The 27,176-nt window shown below is 46.4% G+C and overlaps 1 protein-coding gene across 1 annotated transcript in view; it reads right to left on the reverse strand.

Moving 5' to 3' along the window:
- Positions 1-27,176, reverse strand: part of Med27 (mediator complex subunit 27) — a 180,657-nt gene that overhangs the window by 36,936 nt on the left and 116,545 nt on the right. Inside the window, exon 4 of the mRNA XM_048431902.3 lies at positions 20,579-20,672. Within this exon, the coding sequence (XP_048287859.1) occupies positions 20,579-20,672 (94 nt within the window). The remainder of the gene's footprint in view (positions 1-20,578; positions 20,673-27,176) is intronic.

The following is a 27,176-nucleotide window of genomic DNA, read 5'->3' on the forward strand; positions in this document are numbered from 1 at the left end:
CTGAGGGGCAGTTCTGAGAAAGGACTCAGGACAAAGGGCTAGAGAAAATCCCACACTGCGTAAAGGATCCTAACAGTCCTCCGCCCCACTTTCCCTGAGTACCCTTTGTGGGCTGAAGGCTCACCTTAAAGTCAGTCTGGGTAACAGGGACGCTCTCTGCCTACTTAAAGGAGGCAGTTCTATGATGGTGGGGACCAGGAGGTGGTGGTCAGCACGCAGACCTGCCAGTCCACTTAGAATGGTATGACAGTGCCCGCCGGGGCAAACCTGGCTTTGTTAAATTTCCATTTTTTTCTGTCAATACTGTGTTAGGCAGCACTTGCTGTTTTAATATTTTGTCTGTAAGATGTATGCCAACTTGACCTTGATGTAGAAAATTTTAATTCAAATCAATACATGGACAAGGTCACTTTAAAATCCAATTAATATGAATGGAAAAAATGCCCCACAGTTTTGTGAGCTGAAACTGGGAACAGCTGTAAGTTAACAACTACAAAAGAGACACGTCACAGCCCAACCTGGACCCTTCTGGGTTGCATAATGCAGCTATCTGTGCCCTTAAATAAATGTGGTAGTTTGAATAAAAACATTTTACTTCTGTTTAAAGTGGCCTAAAATTAATCTGAGTTTGTTTGAAGGTAAACATAAAATGTACCAAAAACTCTGCGTTCCTATAACCTGATTTAAAATAAATGAAAGCTGGGCTTCATTCACCCAGGAGGACTCCCTGGAGAAACCTAGCTCCACTCGAGCTCCTACACGACACGAGCACTTTGCATTTATATAGAATGCAGTTCCAGAACTGTGTGCACTAAGCTGGACACGGGGAACAAGGGGAAACCAAGGCATTGAACTTTAGATTTTTGTTTATCCCTATAAATATCATGCAACTAGGACTTTCTTTGAGTTGCCATTTTGACACCTGGATTTTAAACCTGGTTCTTGGTAGAGCGAGGCATCAAACCCAGGTCTCCCCACAAACTCGGCAAGTCTTCTGGAAAGTGCCACGTCCCCAGTCCTGGAGCTGATTAATGGGAGGGATTTACTTATTTTTGGTGATGAGGTTTGTTTTTTTTCTTTCGAGACAGGGTTTCTCTGTGGCTTTGGAGCCTGTCCTGGAACTAGCTCTTGTAGACCAGGCTGACCTTGAACTCACAGAGATTCGCCTGTCTCTGCCCCCCAAGTGCTGGGACTAAGGGAGTGTGCCACCACCACCCGGCTAGTGCTGAGGTTTAAAGCGGCGTCCCAACATGCACCCCAGTACTGAGGTAAGCCCCAGAATAAGATGGATACCAAGAATTAGAGATGTGATATAGCCAGGATCATCACTGGTCTCTTGTTTGCATCTGCTTCTCTCTTTTCCATTTGGAGCCTCAGCTTTTCTACACTTACGTCAGGTGGGGGCAGAACATGAGTGACTAAGCATCCACCTAAGGGAGACAGAGCTGCGTCTGCCTCCAAGAACAACTAAGTTATGTAAGCCTGAGATGTGATATCAGAGGTGCCAAGGAAACACCAGAAGCTTATTTCTCACTTTACTGCACGTCTGGATTTTCTGAAAGGCTGCTAAAGGGCTCAGAGCTGTGTAATGTGAGGAAAGCCCCACACCTTGCATGGCTTTCCCAGCCCCCAGGTACCTCTGTAGCTTGAAGGGCAGATGTCCCACAGAGCAGGCCCAGTGGCGGAGGCAAGGTGTGTGTGTGTGTTACCGCCTTGGGTGGGTGGGTGGGGGTGATGGACGGGATGCCTCCACCTGGCATGGCTGGCTAAGGTTGCGGAAAACTGTGCGAGGTGTCTGTTTCCCTCTACAGATTACACTGCTGCAACAAATTAAAAGCAGCCAGCCCTCTGCAGCGAAGGACAAGCTGCTGCCTTGCATAATGCCTGCCTGCTCTGCCCTCCCCTCCCCGGCCAGCATCACTCTGCAATCTCCTTCACTTGAATATCATACCCAGCAGCAGACTTCCATGCCCCCCATCTGCTGCTAGTATCAATGCTCTTCACATACTCATTACTCTTTAATGATGCCTGTTTGTAAATAGCAAGACGGATGCAATTAAAGCACGAGAGGCTAAATAAACACACACTCTAATTAGGATCTTTACAAGAGATTTTTTTTTTCATGTATAGACTGGAATTTACCTTTCATTAATCTAACTTAATTGCAATAGTGCACCAATAAAGAGTCAGCCCAAATTAAGTGCTCTAAATGATTTCCCTGTACTAAGGGTTAGCCAGGATCCTTCCTTTGGGTAACAAGCCTCAGTCTGTGGGAAGAGGGACTAACTGGGGAATACAGCCATGGTGCACTGGGGAGGATTTCAGCAAGAAGACACAGACCTCCTGCAACTACCAGAACTCGCTATTTCAGAAGCCTGATGCTAACGAAGTCAAGGCCACAGGTTCCAAGGCAGGTTTGCCCTTCGTGCACCAACTCGCTCTGCTCAGCTCTAGGCAGCCAATCTTACTCCTAACACCTGCCACCTTTCTAAGACACAGAGAGTAAGGATTTGGAGTCGCTGGTTCAAATCCCTTCCTCTCCTGAACACTCCTAGAACTATTTGCTTTGCAAGCAGGGCAGCAGAGAGCCACGCAAGTAAAGGACATGCAGGAAAAAGAAACATCTCATGTTTAACCCTTGATTCTAGGAATGGGAGGCCACACACTCTGGGTAGCTAACCAGAATCCCATAGCACACAGTGTTAGAATCATCCAAAGACCTCTGAACATCTAACAATTTACTCACACAGCAAATGCCAACTGTACCTTCCTAGGCAAGGAACTGTGGGTCAGGAAAGTACCACAGGGAAACGTCGCCCACTCTAGAAGACATGTCATCATTTCCATATTTTCCTGCTCCTTCCCTAATCTTGGCTAGTCACTCACTTTGACACAGAGAGGAGGCATGAAAAGGTTTAGTCCTTGCTTCTCCCTTAAGCTGGCAGTTAAAAAACCAAACCAAATCAAACCAGCAAAAACCTAAAACCCACCAAAACAAACAAATAAACACCACAAAACAAAGAGCTGTCCGCAAGAACCAGCGTGTGTGCAGGTTAAGTTCTAAGTTAAATGTTCTCGGTGATTTTCTGATCCAGGAGACAAATGCTTGTTACTAATGCTAAAGTAAGCAGGGACGTTCTTCACAACCATGATGCCGGGAGCATACTCTATAACGAGGGGTCTCCACAGGCCCAGGTGAAGTGTCTGCTCTGGAGCTAGAAGTGGTAGACAAAACACTCTTCTCATGAAGAGTCAGTGTGTGCAGCTGCTTCAGTCAAGGCACTGAAAAGAGCTAAGCAAACGGTTGAGCTGTTTAGCTGGCGAGCGCCTCAGTGCACAGTAATGTACACGCTGGCATCCTTAAGAGAGTATGCTGAGAGACCTACTGTGGGCATCACCGCCACACTAGCACCAGGGAAGAAGTTAACTGCCTGTTTAGAGAGTCACTGGTTGCTGGGGTCCCATCAGACCTCATTCACGCCCACCTCATGCCCTGCACTGCAGGTAGAACTGGGCCTCATGCTTACTCCAGAGTCAAGAGACCATAACCTTGGCCTCCAAGCAGCTGACTAATGGAGGCTCCAAGGACAGAAGACAGCTTCCTAACAGACTGTGGATAAAAACCCATCAACTCTCAGATGTCTAATCGCTCCCAGTTCAAGAACTTTCAGAGACTCGCTCTTAAATTCATTTTTATGGGTGCATTCCAAGCCTCTGAGACCCTGGCTTTCTAGCGCAGAAGCAGCAGCTCTCCCCTAACCACTCTGGAAGATCGTATATAAAAACAAAACGGGGCTAAAAAAAAGCCCTCCATGTTAGCAAGCAGATGTCGAGCCCATTTGCAATTAATACGACCCACTTCCATACAATCAGACTGCTTAAAATTCCTGGAACTAGATGTAAAAGCTACGATGCAAATGTTCTGATTTTAATGAGAATGAATGGAAACTATAAAATCCCCTTTCCCTTTGAGGGTAGGTACAGACTACATGTAAGTCCCAACTCAACACTAAATTTATCAACAAAACAATCATTTGATAAAGCCTGTGTGTAGGGAGAAAATAGAACTGGAAATGTCTCAAGTATTTTCAGAAAGCATTTCCTACCAAAATTAAATTTTATCAAAACCATCATTCTTTTAAGGAGCTTAAAAAAATCTCAACTCACTTCAACATGTTTCCGCCATTCACCCACGTTTTAGGAGATTTTGGTATGTCTGTGAACCCATGGTAACTTTCTACGGATAATGACAAAGGGTGACAGAGGAGCCCAGGGCTCCGGTGTTTCAAGGAGCTCGCTGCAAGTTTTGGCCGTACAGGACATGACCTTGCATCTGTCGTGGAAGCTCTTCACTTGCAGTTTCTCATCTATAAAACTGTGCTGACACCTTCTGTTGGGGGGGTGGCATTAAAGGGCCAGACAGCATGCAGGCTTGTCAGTAGGAACTATTAGAGAGTACTCAGGATGGGGCACAATCTTCCAGGGAGGCCTACTTGTCCTTCCTGTTTCTGCTTCCATGGTCTGCCTACTCACCTCTTCCTGGAGGATGTGGCTAGAAGGTCTCCGAGGACCCGTGCTCACTACAGGGCAGTGGCTTGCTTAGGGCTCCAGATCCTTTTAGCCCACTAGTTATGGAGTGAAGCTGATGCTTTTAACCAGCACCCGCGGATAGGGCTGTGGCTAGTGGGGAGTAATGGCCTAGAGTGTGTCAAGTCAGGCTCTATTCTTATGCTACAGAAACTAAAGAAAACACCAAAGACAAACCAAGCAGCACCCAAGGCAATCTGAAGGTCCTCCCTGGAGAGTGGGGTGGCACCAGTCCCGAGTTCCATCTCTGGCACTACCAAGAACCCAGCAGCATTCTGTGAGCTGTGGGCATAGTGCCCACATCAGCTGCTGCTGAACTGGACAGCGGATGAACTTTATCCTCGTAGCATTTGCCTTCCTTTGTGCACTCAGAGACTCTCACGAGCACGCACAGTTCTGAACTTGTAAATACAAGTACAAGACAGAACCAGGTGCAATCACCCTTTCCTAGGTGGAAGTGGGTAAAGACCGTGATCAATGCACGCCACACAGATGCCTGAAAATGTCACAATGAAATGCACTCCTTCTACAACTAGGATCTGGTAATACAACTGAAAGTCAAAGAGAATTCTCTTCTTGGTGTGGGCTTCCAGCTGGGGATGCTGTGGGAAGATGTGCTCAAGAATGAGAGTAGAAAGGCAGGGACCAAAACGCTGGCCCTCCTTGGTCTTTTGTGACCATGTGCCCCATAGAAACCAACCATTGAGAAATAAGACGATAAGGAACAAAACCAATATGGCAACACTTCCAAGACACTGAGATTCTTGAATCTTGGTCTCAGGAGCATCACATAGCACAGCAGATAGCACACGCTGGCAGTCAGACTGGCCCAGGCCTGTGCTTTGGGAGGTGCAGAAGCAAGTGCTCTCCCTTCTGGGAAGTGCACAGCTCTCAGGTCTGGTGTGGGATCCCACTGAAAAAGAGCACATTCTTTCACTTCAGATACGCTTGGTGGGTACCCCGCAGTGACAGGCACTGTGTGGTATGTGGAACCATTGCTCAGAGGTTGCTTTCAAGTGAGCACATACTGACAATATGCTGAGGCACCAGCAACATGGGGAGGGACGAGTCAGCTGGGTTTGGAAGGAGACCCCTCCTCATAGAGTAGGAGGTCAGTAGTGTCTCTGGGCAGAGAAGCAACAGTTCACAAGCAGCACTCCAGCTGCAGTGCAGAAGACCAACAGGGCAGAGGCGAGAGTCAAGGAGCCATGAGACTGCAAAAGTCAGGGAAGAAAAGATGGCAGCTGGCCCTGGGCTACTGTTAGAAGACGAACATGTCCATGCAGTATCTGGCAAGGAAGGGCGCTGTTTACAAAGGAAGTCTCTCTGAACTGCGTTTAGGATCACAGTGCTGTGGTAAATACGTGCAGAAAGGAGAGGTATGGGATGTCAAGATCTTCAGTAGGCACCTAGTAGACTCCTGACACCCCATGCTTCCCACGACTGGTTCATTTTCTGTGCACACCAATCCCAAGAGGCAGGACTGTCATCAGCTCTGTCTTACAGAAGCACTAATGTGGATACAGTCACAAGTAGACACCAGGTGCATGCAAGCCTAGAGAGGGCCAACAAGGTACCTAAACCCAGGTGGGCTGGTTCTCCAGAGCCTGTGTGTCCTATAGTTCCTACCATCCAGGCTGTGGGTATGACTGCTGTTCTGACTACAGACAGCACAATTAGTATAACTAATTCGAATTAAAGTCCCACACGATATAGCTAACAAGACCACAGGCCATCCTGGTGCAGATTTACACTCATCCTTTAATACAGCTGTCAACAGCTGGACTATGCACAGCCCTAGGGTTGAAACCAAGCAAATGTTACCTCATTCTGTGGATCCAATGAGATTAAGGGGAGGAAAAGCCACATGTGTAGATTGGGATTAAGGAATAAAGTAAACTGTCAAGATGCACTGCTTCAAAATGGGCTGAAGATTTAATACAGTCCTGGAAGAAGGTCTCGACTGTTTACAAGCTTCGTCTATGCAGTGTGAATTTGGGCTAATGAGATTCACCTGCTGTGTATAAATCTAAGTCAAGACAACCCGATCATCTAAAGAGCAGCCTGGACTCCTATGCTAACAGCTTCCGACACAGCTCCGTCTCTGGAAGCATGAGGCATTCTTGCAGTGTATTATAGACTGTAGTGGGTGTTGAACAACATGGCTCCATTGGGCCAAATACAAACTCTGAGGGCCCAGACTACCTACCGCTCAATACTGTTGTTTTCTAACAAGACCAACAACAATAGTCCAGGCTGTTTCTTTGGGCTGTGGAAGGATGTCCCATGAGAACCCTTCTTTGTAAAGGTCCTGGGTTCAGTAGCAAGGGCTATTATGGAAGGCTAAGTACAGATAAGGAACACAACAGATGCTCACAGGCAGATCTCAGCCCTTCCCCTTTAGGGCCATCATAAGGGATGTGCACAGAGGTATTTCAGACTGCAGACACTGTCAAATGGAGCTTTGAAGCAGGACAACTCTTTAAGAACAGCGCGTGCCTTTTCTATACACAGTACACTCCATCAATACAGGTATAGTATGAAGGGCTAGAGGAGCAGAAGGAGGAGGGACTGGTAAAGGACATTTACCCAACCAAAAGATAAATGAAAGATGGTAGGTAGCACTGCCCTATCTTAGAGAATGCACAGTAGCTCTCCCAGGGGGACAGGTGGGGAAGGAGGCCACAGGCAGAGGAAACAGCAGGCACACAGCACAGAAGCAGGCAGGTACGGAGTTACCAAGAAGCCAGCGGAGAAGAAAGTAAGTTTCTTGTTGCAATAAACGCAGGGAACTCTTGGCATTCAGCAAGCTGCCCCTCCTACAAGATACTGGTCTGCTTTGTACAAGGAAGAATTGTCTCCTTCAAGATGGCAATAAGCAACAGAAGAGAGCTCTGAGCATGGCCAGGCAGGAGGGAAGAGGAGGAGATGAGCTTGAAAAGGTAAACCGAGGCCAAGGTGTCAGAAGGAGGAGGCTTTCTTCTGCACACCCTGGGGCCGGAGGACAGAGACTCCAGGGGGAAGATGGAGAGTGGTGTCTAGAGAAAAGGAGACCATAAGGCTAAGGAAAGAGCAGAGGCGAGAGCCTGGGGACAGGCAGCTTGTGGGGAGCAGTGTGTATGGGGTGCCTGGTTGGTGGCTGTGCTGCTGGAGAGGAGGGGCCGGGCTATCGTTCAGAGGCTGATCAATAAACATTTGTTACAGGACAAGGGGACACACTGAAACAGAATAAGGCCAAATTGGGGGCAGAGTTTAAGATAAGTTATCTGGCTTGAAAACAGGCCCAACATTTACTACAGAATAAATCAAACTAGACAGCCAGAGACAAACACACAGTTAAGGGCGGGAGGGCACTTTTCTGACTGGGGAATGCACAGCTTCACCTTGCTTCAAAAAGGCCAACGCCAGCTGTTTCTACCACACATCAATTTCACATAATATACACAAACACTTAGGGAGTAACACCCACCACTCTTCCCTGGGCACTGGAATTGCCTTCTTCAACACTGAAATTCACCCTCCCTCGGGAGGCAGACCTGCTGGGGAGGTGGAATCAGAGTCCCAGCTCCTTGGGACACAGCAACTGAAACACATAGGTGGAGCAGCTGTGGGGTGTAAGGGCACCACTGGGGATGCTGAGGCTGATGACTGCTGGCAAAGGGGTCAGCCTTTGTGGCAAAGGAGACAGCCTGGGCTGCCTAACCAGGCTGTCATCAATTTAGTCAGCGTTCTGAGGGGGTTTTAGGACGCAGGTACATGGCACGTCTGTGGAGGGCTGTCCTGTAACTAAGACATAAGTTACAAGCTAGAGACATAATGGGGAGAGAGCAGTCTGAATCAAGAAAAAGCACAAATACTCAAAGAAATTAGGAAACAAAACCAAGCCCAAACCATTTGATCCCTGACTGAATCTGACTTAATGTCAGAGCCAGGAGCTTCGAGACGCATGGCGCATTCTCTATGCTGCCAACCCGTGATGAGACAATGGTGACAGCCTCCACTGTCCACCTGCCAGCTTGTTTGGCATCTTCTACACGGCCGCCATGTTTGAGTGTAGCATTCACAATGCCTGATCTGTAAGGCCCCTTGAAAGTCACCCAAAGGAAACATGAATGCTCAAAGAGATGAAAGAAAGCAGAGGGAGGGAGCTGTTCTGGGAGGCAGCAGAAATTCCATAGAGGACTTAGCTCCAGAACTTTCCCTAGGAGCGAACTGCCCACTCTTCCAGAAAGACCCACAGGACACCATCTCACCCCTTAGGAGCTCACAGGTCAAGTGAGAGCCACTTCAGAGCAGGAGCGGGTAATGCCCATGAACACCTGTACAGAGCTCCGTTAATCCACAGACCCAAAGTCAGCAGCCTTCAAAACAGCTAAATGTGGTATGGCTGCATATCCCCACAGAAGCATGGAGCAGATTTTAGCTCAAAGATGTCAGAACTACAGGTGTCCGTAAAGCTTCCTGAGACTACAGGTCTCTTTTTACGTCCCGTCCCCTCTCTCGCCAAATTCTGTGTTTTTTTAATCATTTGCTCGGTCCTCAGTTCCTCTCTGCCTGAGAGCAGTGGAGCAAGCAATGACATATGTCTGAAGACTTACTAAGATGGTAGCCCAACTTCCCATTGCCCCCAGATTGAAGCGCGCTCTCTCTCTCTCTTCACAGCTACTGTGAAGTCGCAACGATGCCTCTCACTACTTCCTCCATGTCATCAGGCAGACTCACAGATGAGGACTGTACTCTGCGGGTTATGATGAGTGAGGCCATTATTCCGGTACCCTGCAGTCCCAGGTGTGGCTAGTGAGGGCCTCTTCAAAATGATATCTATGCTCACTGACACTCTACGCCCCATCATTCTCTGGGCACCTCCTCTACTTTCTGGCATAGCGAGAAGCACCAGGCTCATCTTGTACTGTTCTTAACTACTTACTCAAAGGATTTCTGCTAGCAAGACTGGCGTTCAGAGACCAAAATGGGGAAGAGAGAGGTGCTCATTGTCTTTGGGCTGTAATTTAGACCTTCTAAGCAGACAGGGTTGGGGCACACCTGCAAGCATGCATGCACGGACACACCAGTATTTCTGCTTATACTAACACTCGCAGTTGCCATGAGACACCAAGTATTTACTGTGGTTCTGTTTCCACATTGGCAGCTTCCCTGTCTATCGGAGCTGGGCTTCTAGGGCTCCTGCTTCTATATGTACTCTATCCTACATACGCGGAGTCTAGACATACCAGTCCTGACCTTTGTGAAGCCGGACACCGATTATACTGCATGATGAGTTCACAGTCATTATAGCATTCAACCAAAAGGTTGCAGGTTCTAGAGTTCCTTTTCCACTTTCTTCCCTGCTCTTCAAGGAGTGAACACATTATCTGACTGAAATATCCTTAGCTTTAATTCTATTTGCATTCTTTTTGGTTAAAAACAAAAGCAAAAAAGATAAACAGAATAGTCTGGCCTTCATCCCAGAAGCTCCAGAGTCACTCTGCCCGAATCATCACGCACCTGTCGCACCCATTTCCAGCCCTCATACTTAACACACCTCTCAACTGTCTCCCAAACAGACCGCTTTGTGTCTAACCCTCCATGTGTGTCTGCCCCTTAAGAATGGGCAGGTAATGGATGTCTTCTCTCTCCGTACAAAGAGGAGCCTTATTGAGAAAAGCATTTGCTTTTCTCTTTAAATAACACTCTGCCCAGGAAGTCGCTTCACATGGGTCACAGGTCTTTCTCTCATCTTTTCAAAGACAAAAACCTAAGTAGTGGAGCTCTATTGTGTGGCTGTTTCATGGTCTCCTCAGTAGCCATCCTGAGTGTGCGGGTTATCCTAAGATACTCAGTCCCAAACAGGCTGTGAGGAACAGCTGCACACACGCGCTTCCAAATTGTTGGAAGGAGCCTGCAGGGCCACCTCCTAATATATGTCCCTGGGCAAAGGCAAATGCAGACACAGTTTTGCAGACACTGGTCCTTACTCTAGGTAGTCCATGTGGCCATCAGCAGTGATAAGAAGCTTGTTCCCTTGCCTGTAGGGATACTGTAGGGGAGGCTTTTTCAGTTCTGCTAATCCAGCAGAAAAGAGACAGCCCTCAATGTAGTTTTAATCCGCATCTCTCTAGGGATGAGGTTGGACATCTTTTTATCTATTTAAATACTGGGTGTGTTAATGGTTTCCTCGTTTTAGATCCCATTTTTAATATTTTCCACTTTGTTTTTAAAATTAGCAAAATGATTTCAAAGACATATCACTGCACCTAGGACACACTTGCTACATACATTTCCCGGCTTGCCAGTTGTCTTACTTTCCTTTACTTTCCTTTCTGTGACTGTGGACCACTGACTAGAGATGTCACCAGTATCATTTGTTTGGTTTCCACATTAGCTTTGGCCTATTTTAGTCTTCTAGTCTGGTTGTCTACCTGCAAGCTGGGGCCATATCTTTTGACTCCTAGAGTGTGTTTTAAGGAACACAGGCCTTGTTCTCCAAGCACCTCTCCTTTTTATTTGTTCCTATTCTTTTATTCATACTCTTTTCCCCCATGAGCTTTAGTGGCACTTTGGAAGAGCCTGTTAGCATGTGTATTAATTCACATTTAGTCATGTGACTGACACATGTGTTCTCAATTTGATTTCATAGTAAATATACTACATGTTTGGTGTTTCTGGGTATTCCCTCCCGATTTCCCTCCTTTTCTTTTTTATCTCTGTGCTTTGTGACAATGTCTCACAGATAGCTCAGATTCCCCCGCCTCCTCCTGAATGCTAGGATGGCATGTATGCAACATGCTTATTTTTCTTTTCTTTTGAGGCTGGTGATGGAACCCAGGACCCCATTTATGCGAGGCAAATGTTCTACCATTAAGCTATCTCTCTTTCTTTTCTTATTAGGTCTCTAGTTCTCACGCTTAGTTTTGCATTTCTACATGCTAAAGCCTTCAGACCCCATTTGCTCAAGCATCACTTTAGCTTTTCCCCCTTTATTGAAAACAGACTTTTTCTCACATAATATATCCTGATTATGGTTTCCCTCACTCTACTCTTCCCAGTTCTTCCTCTCCTCCCCTTCCATCCAGAGCTACTCCCTTAGTGTCTCCCATCAGAAAACAAATAGGCTTCTAAGAGATTAAGATACAATATGATAAAACAAAAAATCATCACATCAAAGTTGGAGAAAACAGAAGAAAAAGAGCCCAAGAAAAGGCACAAGAAGTAGAAACCCACTCTTCTGTACACTCAGAAATCTCATAAAAACACCAAACTGGAAAGTCATAATTTACTTTTCGTTTCTTAGTATCTAACAGTATCCTTGATACTCACTGATTGCACACACAAAAATCAGTACACTTATTTCATCTGCATCTTTTTGGACCCCTCACTGAGTGACTGAACACAATGCTTACAGGTTCTTTCTCTGCCCTCATGACTACTTTGCTTGTGCCTTGCTCAGCATGCCTTGGGCTAATTGGTCTACTTTCTCGTGGCTGAGGAAGCTCAGCCTCCAATAGACGCTCCAGACTCACAGGTGCAGAATCCTGAAGCGGTCAAATGCTCTCTCTCTGGCCTCAATGCTTGAAAGAACACATGTGTCCTTGACTCTTCTTTGAAAACTGTTGTCTTGCTTTTTTTTTTTTATCTGCACTCATTTATGTGCGCCACATGCATATAGGTGCCTAGAGGCCAGAAGGCGGTGCTGGAATTGGAACTGGATTTATGTGCAGTTGTAAGCTCTTCAACATGGGTTCTGGGAACTGAACTTAAGAACCGAACTTCTACAAGAGCAGCAAGCATTCTTAATTGATGGGCCAGCCCTTGTTGGTCTTCTTTTCAAGATTCATTTTTATTATTTTAAATTATGTACATGTGTGTCTACATGAGTGCACATGTGCACGTGTGAGCATGCATGCATGAGGGTGTGTGTGTGTGCATGTGCAGGTGCTGCAGAGATCAGAGATGTCAGACCCTGCAGGAACAGAAAGCGTCCTAACTGCTGCGCGGCCTCTTGAGCCCTTTGCTGTTTCCAGCAGTGTAATGCAGTCTGACTGTTTGGGGCTGGTAAGTTACTTGAGTTCTTGCTCAGAAGTCCTGAGATATTCATCTTTGCAGCATGACTCCTGGACTCTAGATTGACTTGGTAGTTCCTAGTTAACTAAGACAAGTTCCCTGTGGCCCCTATTAGTGCTTAGATTCAGACCTAGGCTTTATTTTCTGGATTTTCTTAGCTTCACACACTGGTTCTATCCCATGATGGTCTCCCCAGAACTCTGACACATGCATGTGTGAGGACTCACACATGGTCTCTTAGTCCCTGCTCCACCCCAGTCATTTTTCCAACTCTCCTTTGGTCACCTTCTCTTTATTCTCTTGGCTGTCTGCCTTTCCCTGGGGTTTGTTATTACATTTTATTTGAATATATTTTTATTTGTACCTCTGAGTTCAGACTTGACATTTCTGAGACAATGTTCTCATTTCCCTGAGTATAGCTAGTGTTCAGTTCTTTTAAGTTTGTGTTTGAAGGGTTTCTTTTTTCATCTTATTGAATGCTAGTTGAGGACACTAAAGCCAGTTTTGAAGGCAGGTTTCTAGTCTTCTGTTCTGTGGTATCTGTTTTCTTAGAGGCTAGGGGAGGTTTATTTCATCAGTATTTTAGTATGAAATTTTCAAACATCAAAAACATTTAAAGAATTATAGAATAAACCTCCCTATGCCTGTGACCTAGGTTCCGCAACACCGTTAGGCTTTGTCATGTGCACACACCCATTTGTCCACAACCTGCGGCTCCAACTTGTGCCTGACACACCTGAAAACACTAGCACACACCTTCCCTAGACTGTTAGGCAGCCCCGCTAAGTAGAAGTCAATGGTCATTAAAAACATTTGAATAAAATTTGCCCATAATTGCAATGTGCACAATTCTCTAAAACTGACAAGTGCAGAATTTAGATGATTCTTCATCATGAAGAATTTCTCATCCTTCCCTGCTAATACTGCCTCTTCCCTTCCAGTAAACACTGCTCTAGAACTTTCGTAGATGTAGTATAGTATGTTTCACTGCGAAGGCCAGTTTCCACTCTGGAAAAGGTGACAGGGAGTGCACAGACAATTGCTCAATGGAATCGTTTGCTTTTCCTACTTGCCAACTGATAAAAAGCACCTGAGTGTGGGCATTCTGGCTATATTTGTGGTAAGCTTTGTGGCTTCTATGTTCATGGTTTCTATACCGTGTGGCAGACTTGGGTGTGCACAGTCACCTGTAACACTTTTATGAGTAGAGAAAGAGAGATTGTTTAAGAAAAAAATGATCAAAATGCACAAAAGTTCTTCATCTATCTTTCTTTCCTTTTTGGTGGGTGAGGGCTATTTAAGCAAACTTCACATATCATGATATTTCTGCTGTCCTTTGCCAGTGCTGGTCAGTCCCCCAGGCATCTGCCTTTCTCTGTCCACCTCCTGGTTACAGAATTAACTGGAAGAATGTCCCAAGAACATGTGGTTTTATTTCACATCATGGGCTTCAGTCACTGATAAATTTCTAGTCATGAGATTGGTCTGATCTATTATTTGATACTCTTGTTGTTGAAGAAGATTCTCCCCCTCCTCCTTTTAGGATCTTTGTGGTCTTCCCATCTTCTGCAGTCTGATCTCAAACTCCTGGCCTTCAGTGATGCTCTGGCGGCAGTCTCCCTAGTAGTGACACACCACACCACAGCACTTGGCTGTTCTGATATTTGCAATGTCTTTCTTCTCAAAGCAGTAGTTCTCATCATTTCAGCCCCAGGACCCCTTTCTACTAAAAATGGCTGAGGATCTCCAAGAGCTGTTGCATCTATGGGACGGAGCTATCAGTCTTTACTGCAGTAGAGAACGAACGGAGGCCAGTGTGAAGGACAAAAACACATGGCCCTGAGAGCGCGGCGTGCCAGTGTCCCCCAGCATCAGGAGCCTGAAGAACTCCACTGTAGACATGTGACTCAGTGAGGAGCAGAACGGAAAGGGAGACTTTCATCTTCCTTAGAAGTACTTTGACCTCATGTCCCCAGGGGAGGGCTCTGCAGCTTCTTGCCCTCAGATCACAATTTGGGAATGGCTGTCTGAAAGAATGGAATTTTAGAAACAAACATCTTTAGGGCTCGAGTTGAAACTGTCTTTTTGTAAAAGTGGAGAAAAACAACTGGGGGGATGGCATATTGTGTAAAGTGTTTGCTGTGCAACCACAGAGACCTGAGTTCGGATCCCAACACCCGTATCTAGGTGAGGCAGTATGCACCTACAATCCCAGCACTGGAAGGTGGGAACAGTTGGATTCTGAGGGCTTGGTGGCCAGGAAGTCTGACTCCAGACTCACCCAGAGAACCTGTTTTAAAAATAAGGCAGAACCTGAGCGTGGTACTGCGCACCTATAATTCCAGCTCCCAGAAGGCAGAGGCAGGCAGATCACTGTGAGTTGGAGGCTAGCCAGGGATGCATAATACGATCCTGCCTCAAATAAAGTAGAGATGTAATTAGGGAAGACACTCAGTGTCACCTCTGGTTTCTACAGGTGCACACATGCATACTTCCCACATACTGAAAATACAGACACACAAGAGTAGAGAAATACAAAGACCATTTCTTCGTACAAGGTTTGTAAATGGGATCTTAGTGATTAAGGCATTAACAAAGAACTCCCATATTATTCAATGTGGTAACAAATGTGCTAGAACTCAGGTTTTGACGACTCCAGCGACCACTGCTGGTGCATCACAGAAATATGGCATGGGTGGCCTTCAGGAGTGTCTGACAGACAGTAAAAACTAAGGCCTCAGCCTTTAGTGTTCTTGGGAAAGTCCGATATTCAGAGTTGCTGGCGGGTACAAATTAATGCAACACATCAGTGATATAGAAGGGTGAACACCTGTGTGCCTGAGCCAGGCTTCCCAGCCTCCACCTTGTAGTTTGGTGGGCTGTGTCTGCTCACTGCAGGAGAGCACATGTAGCAGAAACTCTGGCCTCTACCCACTCAGATGCCAGCATAAAACCTTCTTAAAAATACTGCCAGGCACTGTCACACACCCCTTGGGAGGCAATAATCAGTCAAGAACCACTGACCTAATATATATACAAGTAACATTATACAGTCTGAGCAGGTTTCTTTACATACACACGCAACTCACAATAATTAAAGAGGTCATGAAGTTGAAAGAGAACAGGGGGTGGGTCGTATATTGGAGAGTTTGGAGGGAAGAAGGGAAAACAGAAATGATGTAATTATATTATAATTTAAAAATTATTTAAAACAAAAAACAAATACTGTCCTAAAGCTAGCCAGTCCATGGTGAGAAGTAGAACAGACACCAGGCAGGAGGAAAACATGGTAACCCTTTAGGCCATCAGGACCCAAAATCAAGGGCCAAGAATGCTCTGAGCAGAATTGTTTATAAAAAAAAAAAAAAACAACCCAGAAACAAATCAATGACCACTAATAGAAAAATAACAGAATATTTCCTATCAGAAAAATGAATAAACCAACAATTTAAATAAAATGTACCAAACAAAAAAGGCTGAATGAAAAATTAGTCCTTAGCCGGGCAGTGGTGGTGCATGCTTTTAATCCCAACACTTGGGAGGCAGAGACAGGCGGATCTCTGTGAATTTGAGGCCAGATTGGTCTACAAGTGTTAGTTCTAGGACAGGCACCAAAGTTACAGAGAAACCTTGTCTCAAACTCCCCCCCCCAAAAAAAAAGAAAAAAGAAAAATTAGTCCTTAAAGACAATATATAATAGCTTTCAAGTACACTAAATAAAAAAATGGGAAAATGAAAAATTATACTTAGTAATACAAATAAAGCCCCTTGAGGAGTGATGAGCAAGGGAGGGAGAACTGACACATGCTGCAGATAGATAATATGTCAGTGGTGGCAGGGTTTATATTACTAAAGATTTTAAAACATTAAAAAAAATTATCTATGTGTATGTGTGTCTGAGTGCAGGTACCAGAGGAGACCAGAAGATGGCGCTGGAGGCCCTGGAGCTGGAGCTACAAGTGGTTGTGAGCTCCCCAATGTGAGTGCTAGGCACAGACCACTCATCCTTTTGAAGAACAGCAAGCCTTAAGCACTGAGACATCTTTCCAGCATCTCTATATTATTAAATAGATATGAAAGGGTCATACCTAGATCAGCAATAACACATGTCATTAATCAAAGATTGGGATAAAACCAAATTACAAAAACTTTACAACCTTCTGAGCCCTATCCCAGCCTGGTCTCTGGACTTGGGTGGTTCCCATCTTCCATCTCCTCCTGGTCTCCTGTACTACAGTCATCCCCTGAAAATCTCTTTACTTGAGTTGCCTCCCTTGGACCTTGCTTCACTACACCTGGGTGGGTCTGGTCTTAGTTCCCAGCACAGTGTCCACTTCCCCCAGCACCACTCTTTCCCATGTTCCTAGTCTACTTCTGTCCCTTAACCTTGTCATTCTAACAGAGGTAAGGCAGCAGCGGCTGGTCTCTCTGCTCCTACTTTCTACACTGCAATGGAAGCCCTGGAAGTGTGGAGACCCCAACTCTCAGATCTATCTCCTTCTGAAAGGTAGGAATCCCTTCTGCAGCACAGCTCATGTATCAATCTGATGCCAGGGCAGGGACGCGCCAAAGGGCCAAAGGGCCACAGGGTCAAAGGGCCACAGGGCCAAAGGGCCACAGGGCCAAAGGGCCACAGGGCCACAGGGCCAAGGGGCCAAAGGGCTGGGCTTCTGGGGAACTCTGACAGTTGCTTTTCTTTTACAAGCTACCCTGGGAAAGTTTCTCTTAGATCCACTTGCAGGAGCAGAACTGCTGGGTGCAGGGCAGTGGTTCTCAAGGTGATGTGGGCGGGTTGTCATCTCTCTAGGAGTTTAATATATTTCTCAAAATGTACTCCACAGCTCCAGCTGCTCTTGGGGTACATGGAGTGGAGATTTAGGGTTCTCTGCCTAGAGCAACCAACTCAGGACTTCTGAGCAGCCTGCAAGGAATATGCATTGTGGGAAATTATCCAATGACTCTGAGGACCACTCAGGTACGAAATCTACTGAACTCAGTGAAGAAATCCAAGTGTTAGCAGAGCAGCAGTTCAGTTGCTAGTGAGTTTCCCCGAGGACTCCGCCAACCAGGACGTAGTGAGATGGGATAGCATGCCCAGTGGTTCAAAGAAGGCAGCATCATTGAAGCAGGAGGGCTAATGAGTAGTTTTGGAGAGATGTGGACACACACCTAAGGTTTTGTAAATCAAATTAATATCTAAATAAAGGTTATAAACTACTAGGGTATATTTCAAACATTCCAGTGCAAGCTCCATTTTCTTATGTTTTATACCTAGTCGATCAGTCAAACGCTGGAGATGATAATGTTTTAAGTGATGCAAGAAGCCAGCAGCTTGCTCCAGTCTGACTCAGTTAAGCTCTTACAATATTTTGACTGTTGGAGGAAAATTAATAATGGGATGTTAGGCGGTAGATTAGCTGAAACTAAATATCAACACAGCTAGATTTATTTTTGGATGACTGAGCTCATCCCTTCAGAGAACAGAAACAGCCCTCATTATACCACGAGTCACTAACTCACACGGCAGCAGGACAACTCCCAGCGAGCAGAGCTGTGTGCTGCACACAAGAGGCTGAGAATTTAGATGGCACATTAGCTATGCTTTGGAATGTACAGGCCACAGGTGATGATCTAGGGCTCACAAAGACACTGCTGGAGACTTCACCAGCAACTGGTTGGCTGATCAGGATTAAGCCAGTTCAATCCCCTACAAGGAGCAGGTAGCCTGTGAACCAAGGTGCACCACTGAGGTCAACCAGGCTTTTCTATCTTGGCATTCAGTTAGTGTTTACTTAGGTACCTAATTGCCCCTAGCTTCATCACATCTTGCACACATGCACTAGCCAGCAGAGTTACTATGCACATGGGGAGGGTCCCAGTGTATTTCCCAGGTTGAATGTGGCTCCTTTTTCTGAGGGGCCTGAAGCCCTGGTGCTTCCAGACCAACAATAAAAAGCCACTTTGGCTTTGGATGAGCCAAATTGACCCTAGCTGCCTAAGACAGAAGCCTCAAAAAGTGTCAAGTTGCCCTCTTTCCCCCATGCTTTCTACATAGTGGAGAGGCTACCAACTAAAGCTGTGGGATCCCAAATTTCAGACTGCCTGGAAGTGAACACCAAATGGGTTCACCCAATCATGCCTTTTGTCAATGGACTGACAGTGACTCTGCTTCCTATGCAGATGCACAAGCCAGACAAGAACCTGCTCACACAGCAGAAACTGGAGACCTCTAACGTCAATGGAATTGGTGAAACTAGGAGTTAGACTGGGGCTTATGAGTGCGCGTGTGCGTGCATGTGTGTGTGTGTGTGTGTTACATAAAATACAAAGCTGGAAATAGTACCAGCATATTCAAAGAGAAAAACTGCTCAAGTGGACTTCAAAAATTATGTATTACAATATACATTACATTTACTAATGAAATATTGCAAACGCAGAAAGCTCACATCCTTTCCATTCACTGGGCAAAAGTAAAAATGCACACACAACCAGCTTTTCTGAGATGAAGGGGCTGAGTGAAGAACGGCTTACCTGGGTGACTGGTGATCTATACACAGGAAGAAGCCATAGCGGGGGTGAGGCCACATGGGACTCAAGGCAGCAAGACTACAGGCAGAGCCTTGCCTCCCTAGTTAGGCCCACCAAAGCCCATCCTTTTTTTGTTTGCTTGTTTTGTTTTTTGAGACAGGGTCACTGTGTAACAGCACTGGTTGTACTGGAACTCACTCTGTAGACCAGGCTAGACTCAAACTCACAGAGATCCAACTGCCTCTCTCTGCCTCCTGAGTGCTAGGATTAAAGGTGTGCGCCACCACTGCCTGGCAGAGTCCATTCTTTGTACAACATGTTGCCATAAAACACGTGTCCCAGGAGGACCCCATCACACACAGATATCAGAACCCCTCTCATCCCACAGCACATCCCTAACCTCCAAAGCACACTGTCTTTGGTCAATTTATGAAATACAAACGTTAGTGGACTGTGAGGTCAGAATTCTCAGTGCAAATCCAAAAGGAACAACAGACTCAAAAGTCACTGGTGACAAAGGTTCAGATGCTTTTTCCTAAACTGAGAGAGTGGTAAATGACTTCCATAGCCCATGAAGTCCTGAGGCAACATGTTCATTCTCTTTAGCAGGACAGAATAGCTGAGAACAACTCAGTCTAATCTCTTAGGGAAAATAGAAAATTTACCCCAACACTGCTGGGGAGGTTTTTACATGACCTGACTTCAGGCCAAATAGCTTATGGTGCCTTCCTGCTCTTGGTAACTTTCACCAGGGCTGCAATTTGCTCAAAATCAAGGTTTCAGAGTGCAGAGTGTTTATCCTAAAGCACTGGTTCTTAACCTGTGGGTCGAGACCTCTTTGGGGGGGTCTACTGACCATTTCGCAGAAACACAGATATTAACCTTATGATTCATAACAAATAAGAATGAGAGTAATTTTATGGTTGGGGGTCACCACAACATGAAGAACCATATTAAAGGGTTGAAGCCTTAGGAGAACCACTGCCCTAAAGGATGCCAAGAAAGAAAAAAAGCACGTTCCTTGCTACTCAACTGGGATTTCATCTCCAGTGTCTAGAGTTTCTGTAATAAAGAATTATGTGTTTGTATTGTGTCCGTGTGTGTGTGTCTGCGCTCATGCGTGCAGGCCAGAAGTGGGTGTCAGGTGTCACTCTCCACCTTACTATTTTTAGACAAGGCCTGTCACTGAAGCTAGGGCTCGCTCACCAACTGAGTTGTGCCACCGTGCTAGTTCACTGCAGGCCGTTCCTGCTTCTCTCCTCCAGTACTCGGCCCGCAGTGCATGTTAGCATACACAGCTTCTGGCACTTCACTGAGTCATCTCCTCAGCCTCCACAGGGAGCTGAGCTTCAAGATAGGTTTTTCCTCCACATGTCCCCACACACAGGCAAGCAGATCTTACCAGAAGCATTGCCGAGGTGCCATTGGGTCTGGACAAATGAATGGACATTTCTGGAAACATCCTGTCAATGCGGCTGATCACATCATCGACGTACCTGGGTGAGGAGGAAGTACATAAGCATGAATCTGAGTCCCACTGGAAGCTGGGAATCCACCGGTGTGAAGACTTCCCTTCACACCTCGTACCCAACTTTTAGTTGTTGTGATGCCTTTTGAAGAAGACAAGATTATGAGGCCCTTATGAAAACTTCTTTTTCCCTCCCATGACCCTTTGCAAAGGGGCTCTGTTTTAAGTGATTATATCTACATTTTAAATGAAGTACCCTGAAAGCAGCTTAACTCTCCACTGGGATATGTATGTCCCCTCCACAGGCCTCCAGTATAAGCAAAGCCCTATGCTTCAGCCATGTCTTCTTTAGTCGGACCTGATAGCTAGCTGTGTTTTCAGTTTTCTTAGATTTCTGCTTGGCTTTTATTTGCTCAGCTTTCTATGTCCCTATTACCACGTTATTCCTAACTTTATTTCTAAATTCCACGACTCTAAAACCTTTCTTAGCAATAGTCAAATATATCAGGCGAGCTAGAAGTTCCATTTTCACCTCTCTGCTGGCCTCCATCTCCCAGGGTTTAATACTCGCCGGGATCACTGGCACTAAGCTTTGGCATGATGCCGGGTACTTATTAAGGACTCACAGATGACAAGTGTGCTGGCGGGTGGTCCCAAGAGCCCTCCTGCCCTGCAGTGGAGTCTCAGTGGAACATGCCGGCCCACAGCACACACAGAGCTGGCTCTGCTCCCTACATAGGAAACCATGCCAGCTCACTATCCAGCCACACTGACACAAAGGATGTGCACAATTCACCAGCCAAGACTCCAAACTTCCCATTAAGTGGTCTTGGGATGGGTTTCACATCCACTAGATGTAGTAAACTAAATTCCATGCCCATTACACCAGGGACACACTAGGTATACTTTCTAGGGAAAAGCAGAGGTAAGCTCCTTGTCCGCAGGATACAGAGTTTCAGTTAGATACCTGGGGCTCAGGAGAGACAGCGCACAGGACACCATCTGTTAGACCGTGAGCACCACCATTCTGCTAATGAAGTCAGAAAGTAGCTCTCAGGATCAATGTGTCAGGTTTCTTGTGGAAGGAGGACGGGAGGGACTGCAGAAGGCCTGGTTAACTACTAACAAGGGCCGTGGGCAGGGGGAGCAGAGGCAACAAGAGGAGGGGGTGCTGTCTGGGGTGCTCCCGCAGGAGGTGGCAGCAGGGCTTAGTCCTCAAGGAGCCCACTGATCCCGTGGTGCCACACCAGCGGCTGCCTTCCCCTCAAGAAGAGCATAATGTGCGGCTCGCCATTAAAAGCTGAACTTGCTCCAGGCATTTCTTGAAGGCAAGGCCCCACCCTACTAAGATGTAGCAGTTTTGGAAATGTCATTCCTGAGTGACTAAGAAACACTGCGGTCTTCTGCGATCCCCTTGACTCACAGCCTCATAGGACATCCTGGCATCTAAGCACGAATGCTCCTGTAGAGGTGACTGGAAGAAGCATCAGCGTGGCCCTTCCTGGTGTCTGCTGGACAAGCAGAAGATGCATGACAAAGCCGTGCCAACTCGGGTGCTGGCAATGCTTGTCTTCGGACACTCTGAATCTATATGTGTGGTTTCAACCCATTTCTCCAGACTCAGCGGAAGCAAACAGCCTCTGTCCTGTGTGAATGGAGGTCACTGCTAAGTATATGCTAATGTGAGGGGCAGGCAGGGTCTTCTGCGCGGTCCTCAATCAATAGCCATCATAGCTCTGGAAAGGAACTCAATGCATATGCACAAGTTCAGCCCAAAGAAACATGACCTGCTCCGCCTTGTTATCTTTCACCTTGAAACCTTCTACAGACCACCTGGAAAATCAGACTCCTTCCCAGGCTGGAAAACCTGAACAGCGGCTATGTGATGATCCTGGGCCACACATGAAGTTAGAGCCAACTTCACCTTGAATTTTCCTAGAATTCCAAACCAGCCACCTGGTCCAGATTTCTTTTGTAGCATTCAGAGTTGCAGTGGGCAAACAGTAAGCATCCCTGGCCATTTCTGGACCCTACTGACAATAGGGACCTTTATTTGGAAGGGAAGGTATGGCAGAAGGAAGACAGTTCCTAGGAAAGGTATCTCGGCTGGCACAGGAAAGCTAAGAGGCCTAGGGGGGGTTTTCTGTGGTTTCCTCCTGCCTGCCCGCCCGCCTGCCTGTGATCTTAGATAAGGCTCAGCAAACTCATTTGAAAATTCCATTGAGCAGAAATGAATTTTAAGGAGACTGTTTTTCTTCGCAGGTCTAACATAAAGGAGATGCAGATTCCTTTGTTACAGGTGACATTATGCATTTGCCAAAAAAGAGACCAAAGAAAGTCAGCCGCACCTTTAGCTGAGGAAAACAGTGTCTAGATTTTAGATGCAGAAATCAAAACACTTCATTTTTAAATAGACCCAGCCTTAGAGATACAAATGAGCCACGAGTACGTTGACAGAAACCAGGGAGGCTTGCCACACCAGATTAAAAGTCTGGAGGCAAAAATGGTTTGCTTTCTGCTGAGGGTGGGGCTGGTATGTATGTGTGGGGGGTGGTCTTTGGCAGTTCAGAATGCTGCCTCCCAAGACAGCGGGCACTGCTTGTCTGCATGGAGCTTGCAGAGCACGCTGTCGGCCCGCTGCCTCTAGAGCAGGGCTAAGGACAGGTAGGAACGGCTTGCTCTCCTCCCACACTGACACCATATGTCACACTTGCTTTGTGGCAGAATCAAATTACTTTAATTTTTACCTTTTGAGTGCAGGCAAACAAGCAGCCACACCACAGTGGTGACGAGTCCACACTTGAGCAGACGCGGCCCCGTGGAAAGACATTAATTTGGAGCCAAATTGAGCAGTGAGTCACAATTTGCACATATCTGTCAACCTGTTAACAGGGTAATAACTTGGAAGGACTGCTGTTCCTATTTACATTACAGGAGGCTTTAGAAAATGGAGAAGCTGCTGGGTTCTCCTTTACTCTAACACAGCGTAAGAACTTGCCTGGAAACACAAAATTCTAGAAACCACAGGTTCTGATCAAGGTGTGAATCTTAATTTTTAGTATTTTCAGGCAAAAAGTGAACTTTTAAGCAACTAGTGTTTCCTGTTTCTCTGCCCTGTACCTGATGAAGACCATGCACTCGGTAGTTTCTGAGATAAACTTGTGCAGAGCAAACAGAACTCCCCTCCAGGTCCCCGGTGGTGCCCTGGGACTGGACTGCAGACTCACTGTTTAGTGTCTCTGCCACAGCAGGCAGCAGAAAGCACCCTCCCCACCCCACTCCCTAGACGAACACTCAGGCCTGGGCCCTAAGCCTTGTTTTCCTGTTTCTTTAAATGGCCTTCACAGGAGAACTGAATGACACTGGGGACCCCAAAGTCCTCTCACCCAGCAACCCATTGAGAGCTTTTCCAAGAAGTGGTCTGCATCTCATAGCACCTCACAAGGCAGTTCTTGATCTGTAGGATGGCCAGTATCTCCATGTGGCCACATCCCATCAGCGTGGCGGAATGTTACTCAGATATTTCTTCCAAAAGCTAAAGGCCTTTTGTAAATATGTAAAACTGTTGGGTCCTCCAAATTCCTGCCTCGGCACTGTTCAGTCTTTCTTGGGTCCCACAGCCCTAGGAGAAGGTACTGCAAACTAAAGCTGCAGTCTCCACGACAGTCTCCACACAACCCCTGCAGCGCCATCTGTGGACCCTGACTGCAGTAGCCATGTCTAGACCCTTCCAGAATTAAGGACTCTGGTTTTCTTTTGCTACCTTCTGAATGGGACTTGTTTCTCAGCAAAGGTGTTTTCATGGAGAGGGTATCCGGCCCGCCCGCCTGCCTGCGTCTATCAGGTGCTGGCCTCGCCTGAAAGGAGCACAGCTACAGCAGTGTGGACGACGTCTAGCAGCTGTGTGGGCCGCAGAGCCAAACTTCGACAACTGCTAGGAGAGCTTCTCTACCTTTCAGCTGACAAATTAAATATTGAGCGTATCTACCCTGTGTGTGTGTTCCGAAATAAGCACACATTATGGAATCTATTATCAAGCTAATGAACACATGCCTTATCTCACATACCACTTCTGAGGTCAGAAAAAATTTAAGGATGTGATGAACTATCACTAACTCTAGCTGCTATGCTCTATAATGGAGTTTTCGAATTCGTTCCTAAGACTGTATCCTTTAGAAAACATCTCTCCTAGCTGACCTCCCATTGCAAGCCCTTGGTAACCACCATTTTACTGTCTTCCTCTATGAATCAAACTCTTTCATGTTTGACACATGAATGACACCTTGTAATAATTCATCTGTCTGTGCCTGCCTTATTTCATTTAACACAACAACTTCCATGCTCCTCCAGATTGGCAGGGTCTCCTTCTTGTTAAAGCATCCATTGTGCCCACACCATGTTTTCTTTATCTGCTAACACACTGACGGACACGTCTGATGATGCCAGCTCTTGACTACTGTGACTAACACTGCAGTGAGCATGCGCACAGATGTCTCATCAATGTTCTGATCTTATAGCCAGAAGTGGGGCTGCTAAGTCACATGCTACTTCTATTTTTAACCTTCTGAAGAACTTCCCTGCTATTTCCCGGCACTCACATTCCCTCCACCAGTGTGTAAGCATCCCTTCCCCCACTCTCCTTTCAGCACCCATCTCTTGTAACAACTCTGTCATGAACCTATCTGCAGGACCTAGCCATACCACCCATGCCTTCTAGGAAAGTGTGTTCTGCTTTCTGAGGCAGAGCTCAGAGGGAACTTAAGTCTCAAGTCCTCAGAGGCCAAGGAGATCCTTTAGTGCAGCGGTTGTTACCTTCTAGCCTCAGCTGCCACCATCTTCCCGCACTCAAAAGTTCTTCCTGGAACACTGTGCTCAGATGGGCCACCACAAAGCCCTGGGCACTCTTCCTTAGGCTAACGTCCTCAGGAACACCTTCCCTGCCCTGCCCTTGTTCCCAGCCATCAATCCGGACACCCTATCTCATGCAGCACTTTCAAATTGTCACCTCTCCACATTTGTAGTTACACAATTTGTGAGGGGCTACTTCTTTAAGCCCCACTCCCTGCAGAGTCTTTAGGGTCACGTGGATGCTCTCTTCACGCACTCACTATCCAGCACCCTGCCACATTGCCTGTGTTCCTTAAATACTCATTGAATGGGCAGACGGTACATTAGAGATTGCCACATGGACCCAGGCTAGGTCATTATGCAATGAGGTGTACAGTTCCCTGAGCAGATGAAGAGGCAAGGCGTGGCAGAGGTCACTACATTAGCCATAGAAAGTCATGCACAATGGCAGACAGAGCTCACTGCAAAACATACCTCAAAGAAAGCAGCAGAGACCCTTTCAAGTCTTGAGGCTTAATGTCTGCCCGTAGAACCCCTGCATCTGTTCTTGCAGAAGCTTAACGCCTCTTAGAAGCAAGAGCCTTCTAAAGAAGCACGCTGTACCAACACGCCTATTTTAAAATGCCACTTTTAATGAACTAATTAATTCTGCAAAACAGTAGTACAAAGATGGGCATTATCAGATCGAGGCAACAACACCAAAATGATAACAACAGGGAATGGGGAAACGTTTCTAAAGATAATACTTCTGCAAAATAATCATTTTCTATTCTACATGGTAAGACATTGCAAATGATTTGTTATTAAAGACTTGGGTTAACATATTAAACTGGACAGATGGCTTAGCCCTCTAAGCCTGACCTCTCCTCAAAAGGGGGAAAAAAACAACAAAAACCCCAGCCCATAAACACAACAAACCTGGCCTCAAGCCATTGATCTCATGTTAGTGAGATGCTCGCTCAGCTGTCCCGTCCAGATTTAAATAGCATTTACCCCACACAGTGTGTAAGATCCATGCTGTTCATTTTCTCCACCCATCCATGCCCTCAGAATTATGGATGCATGTATTAATAATAAACTACTTTTCCAGAGAGGATAAAGCCAACACATTTGCAAGATCTGGAAGTGAATGCGAAGACTTTCCTCCACACCTGTCTATGCCCATAAGCCTGTGTGGCTTCTGTCAGGGGAGGAGGAACAAAAGGGGGTTTGTCTGATGCCTCCATGGGAGTGAGGCTGGCTGGAACAACCTCCAGCCATTGATGCTGGAGGAGGGGCCTGGAGGTGCAGGTTAGTCTTGCTCACATCCACGTTTGTAAAATGTTGGCACTGAGGCTTGCAGGATGTCTGGTTGTTCTCTCACGAAATGAACAGTAATTTCTAAAGAGCATGCTGGAAAGCAGGAATAGGTGTACTGAAGACAGAAACAGGAGTGCCTGCTCAGGTTTATCCATCTCTGAACATGCCCTTCCCCTCCCATTATGGATAGTGGGTAGCTACTAGTTGACCCTTCCAAGGAAAGATGCTCACAAGCTTAAAGTTTCCTTGTGAACTTCCACACCGACATGGAAGTGTTGGTAAGTCTGGGGGCAGCGACTTCCTAGGAACGACAGTGGCCAGGGGAGGGTCACCCTGCTCTCTATTTTGTAGCTCATGAGTATGTGCACATGTCCCCTGAAGGTGA

The sequence above is a fragment of the Myodes glareolus genome, chromosome 21 (genome assembly GCF_982192425.1).
Source record: "Myodes glareolus chromosome 21, mMyoGla1.1, whole genome shotgun sequence".
NCBI lineage: Eukaryota > Metazoa > Chordata > Mammalia > Rodentia > Cricetidae > Myodes > Myodes glareolus.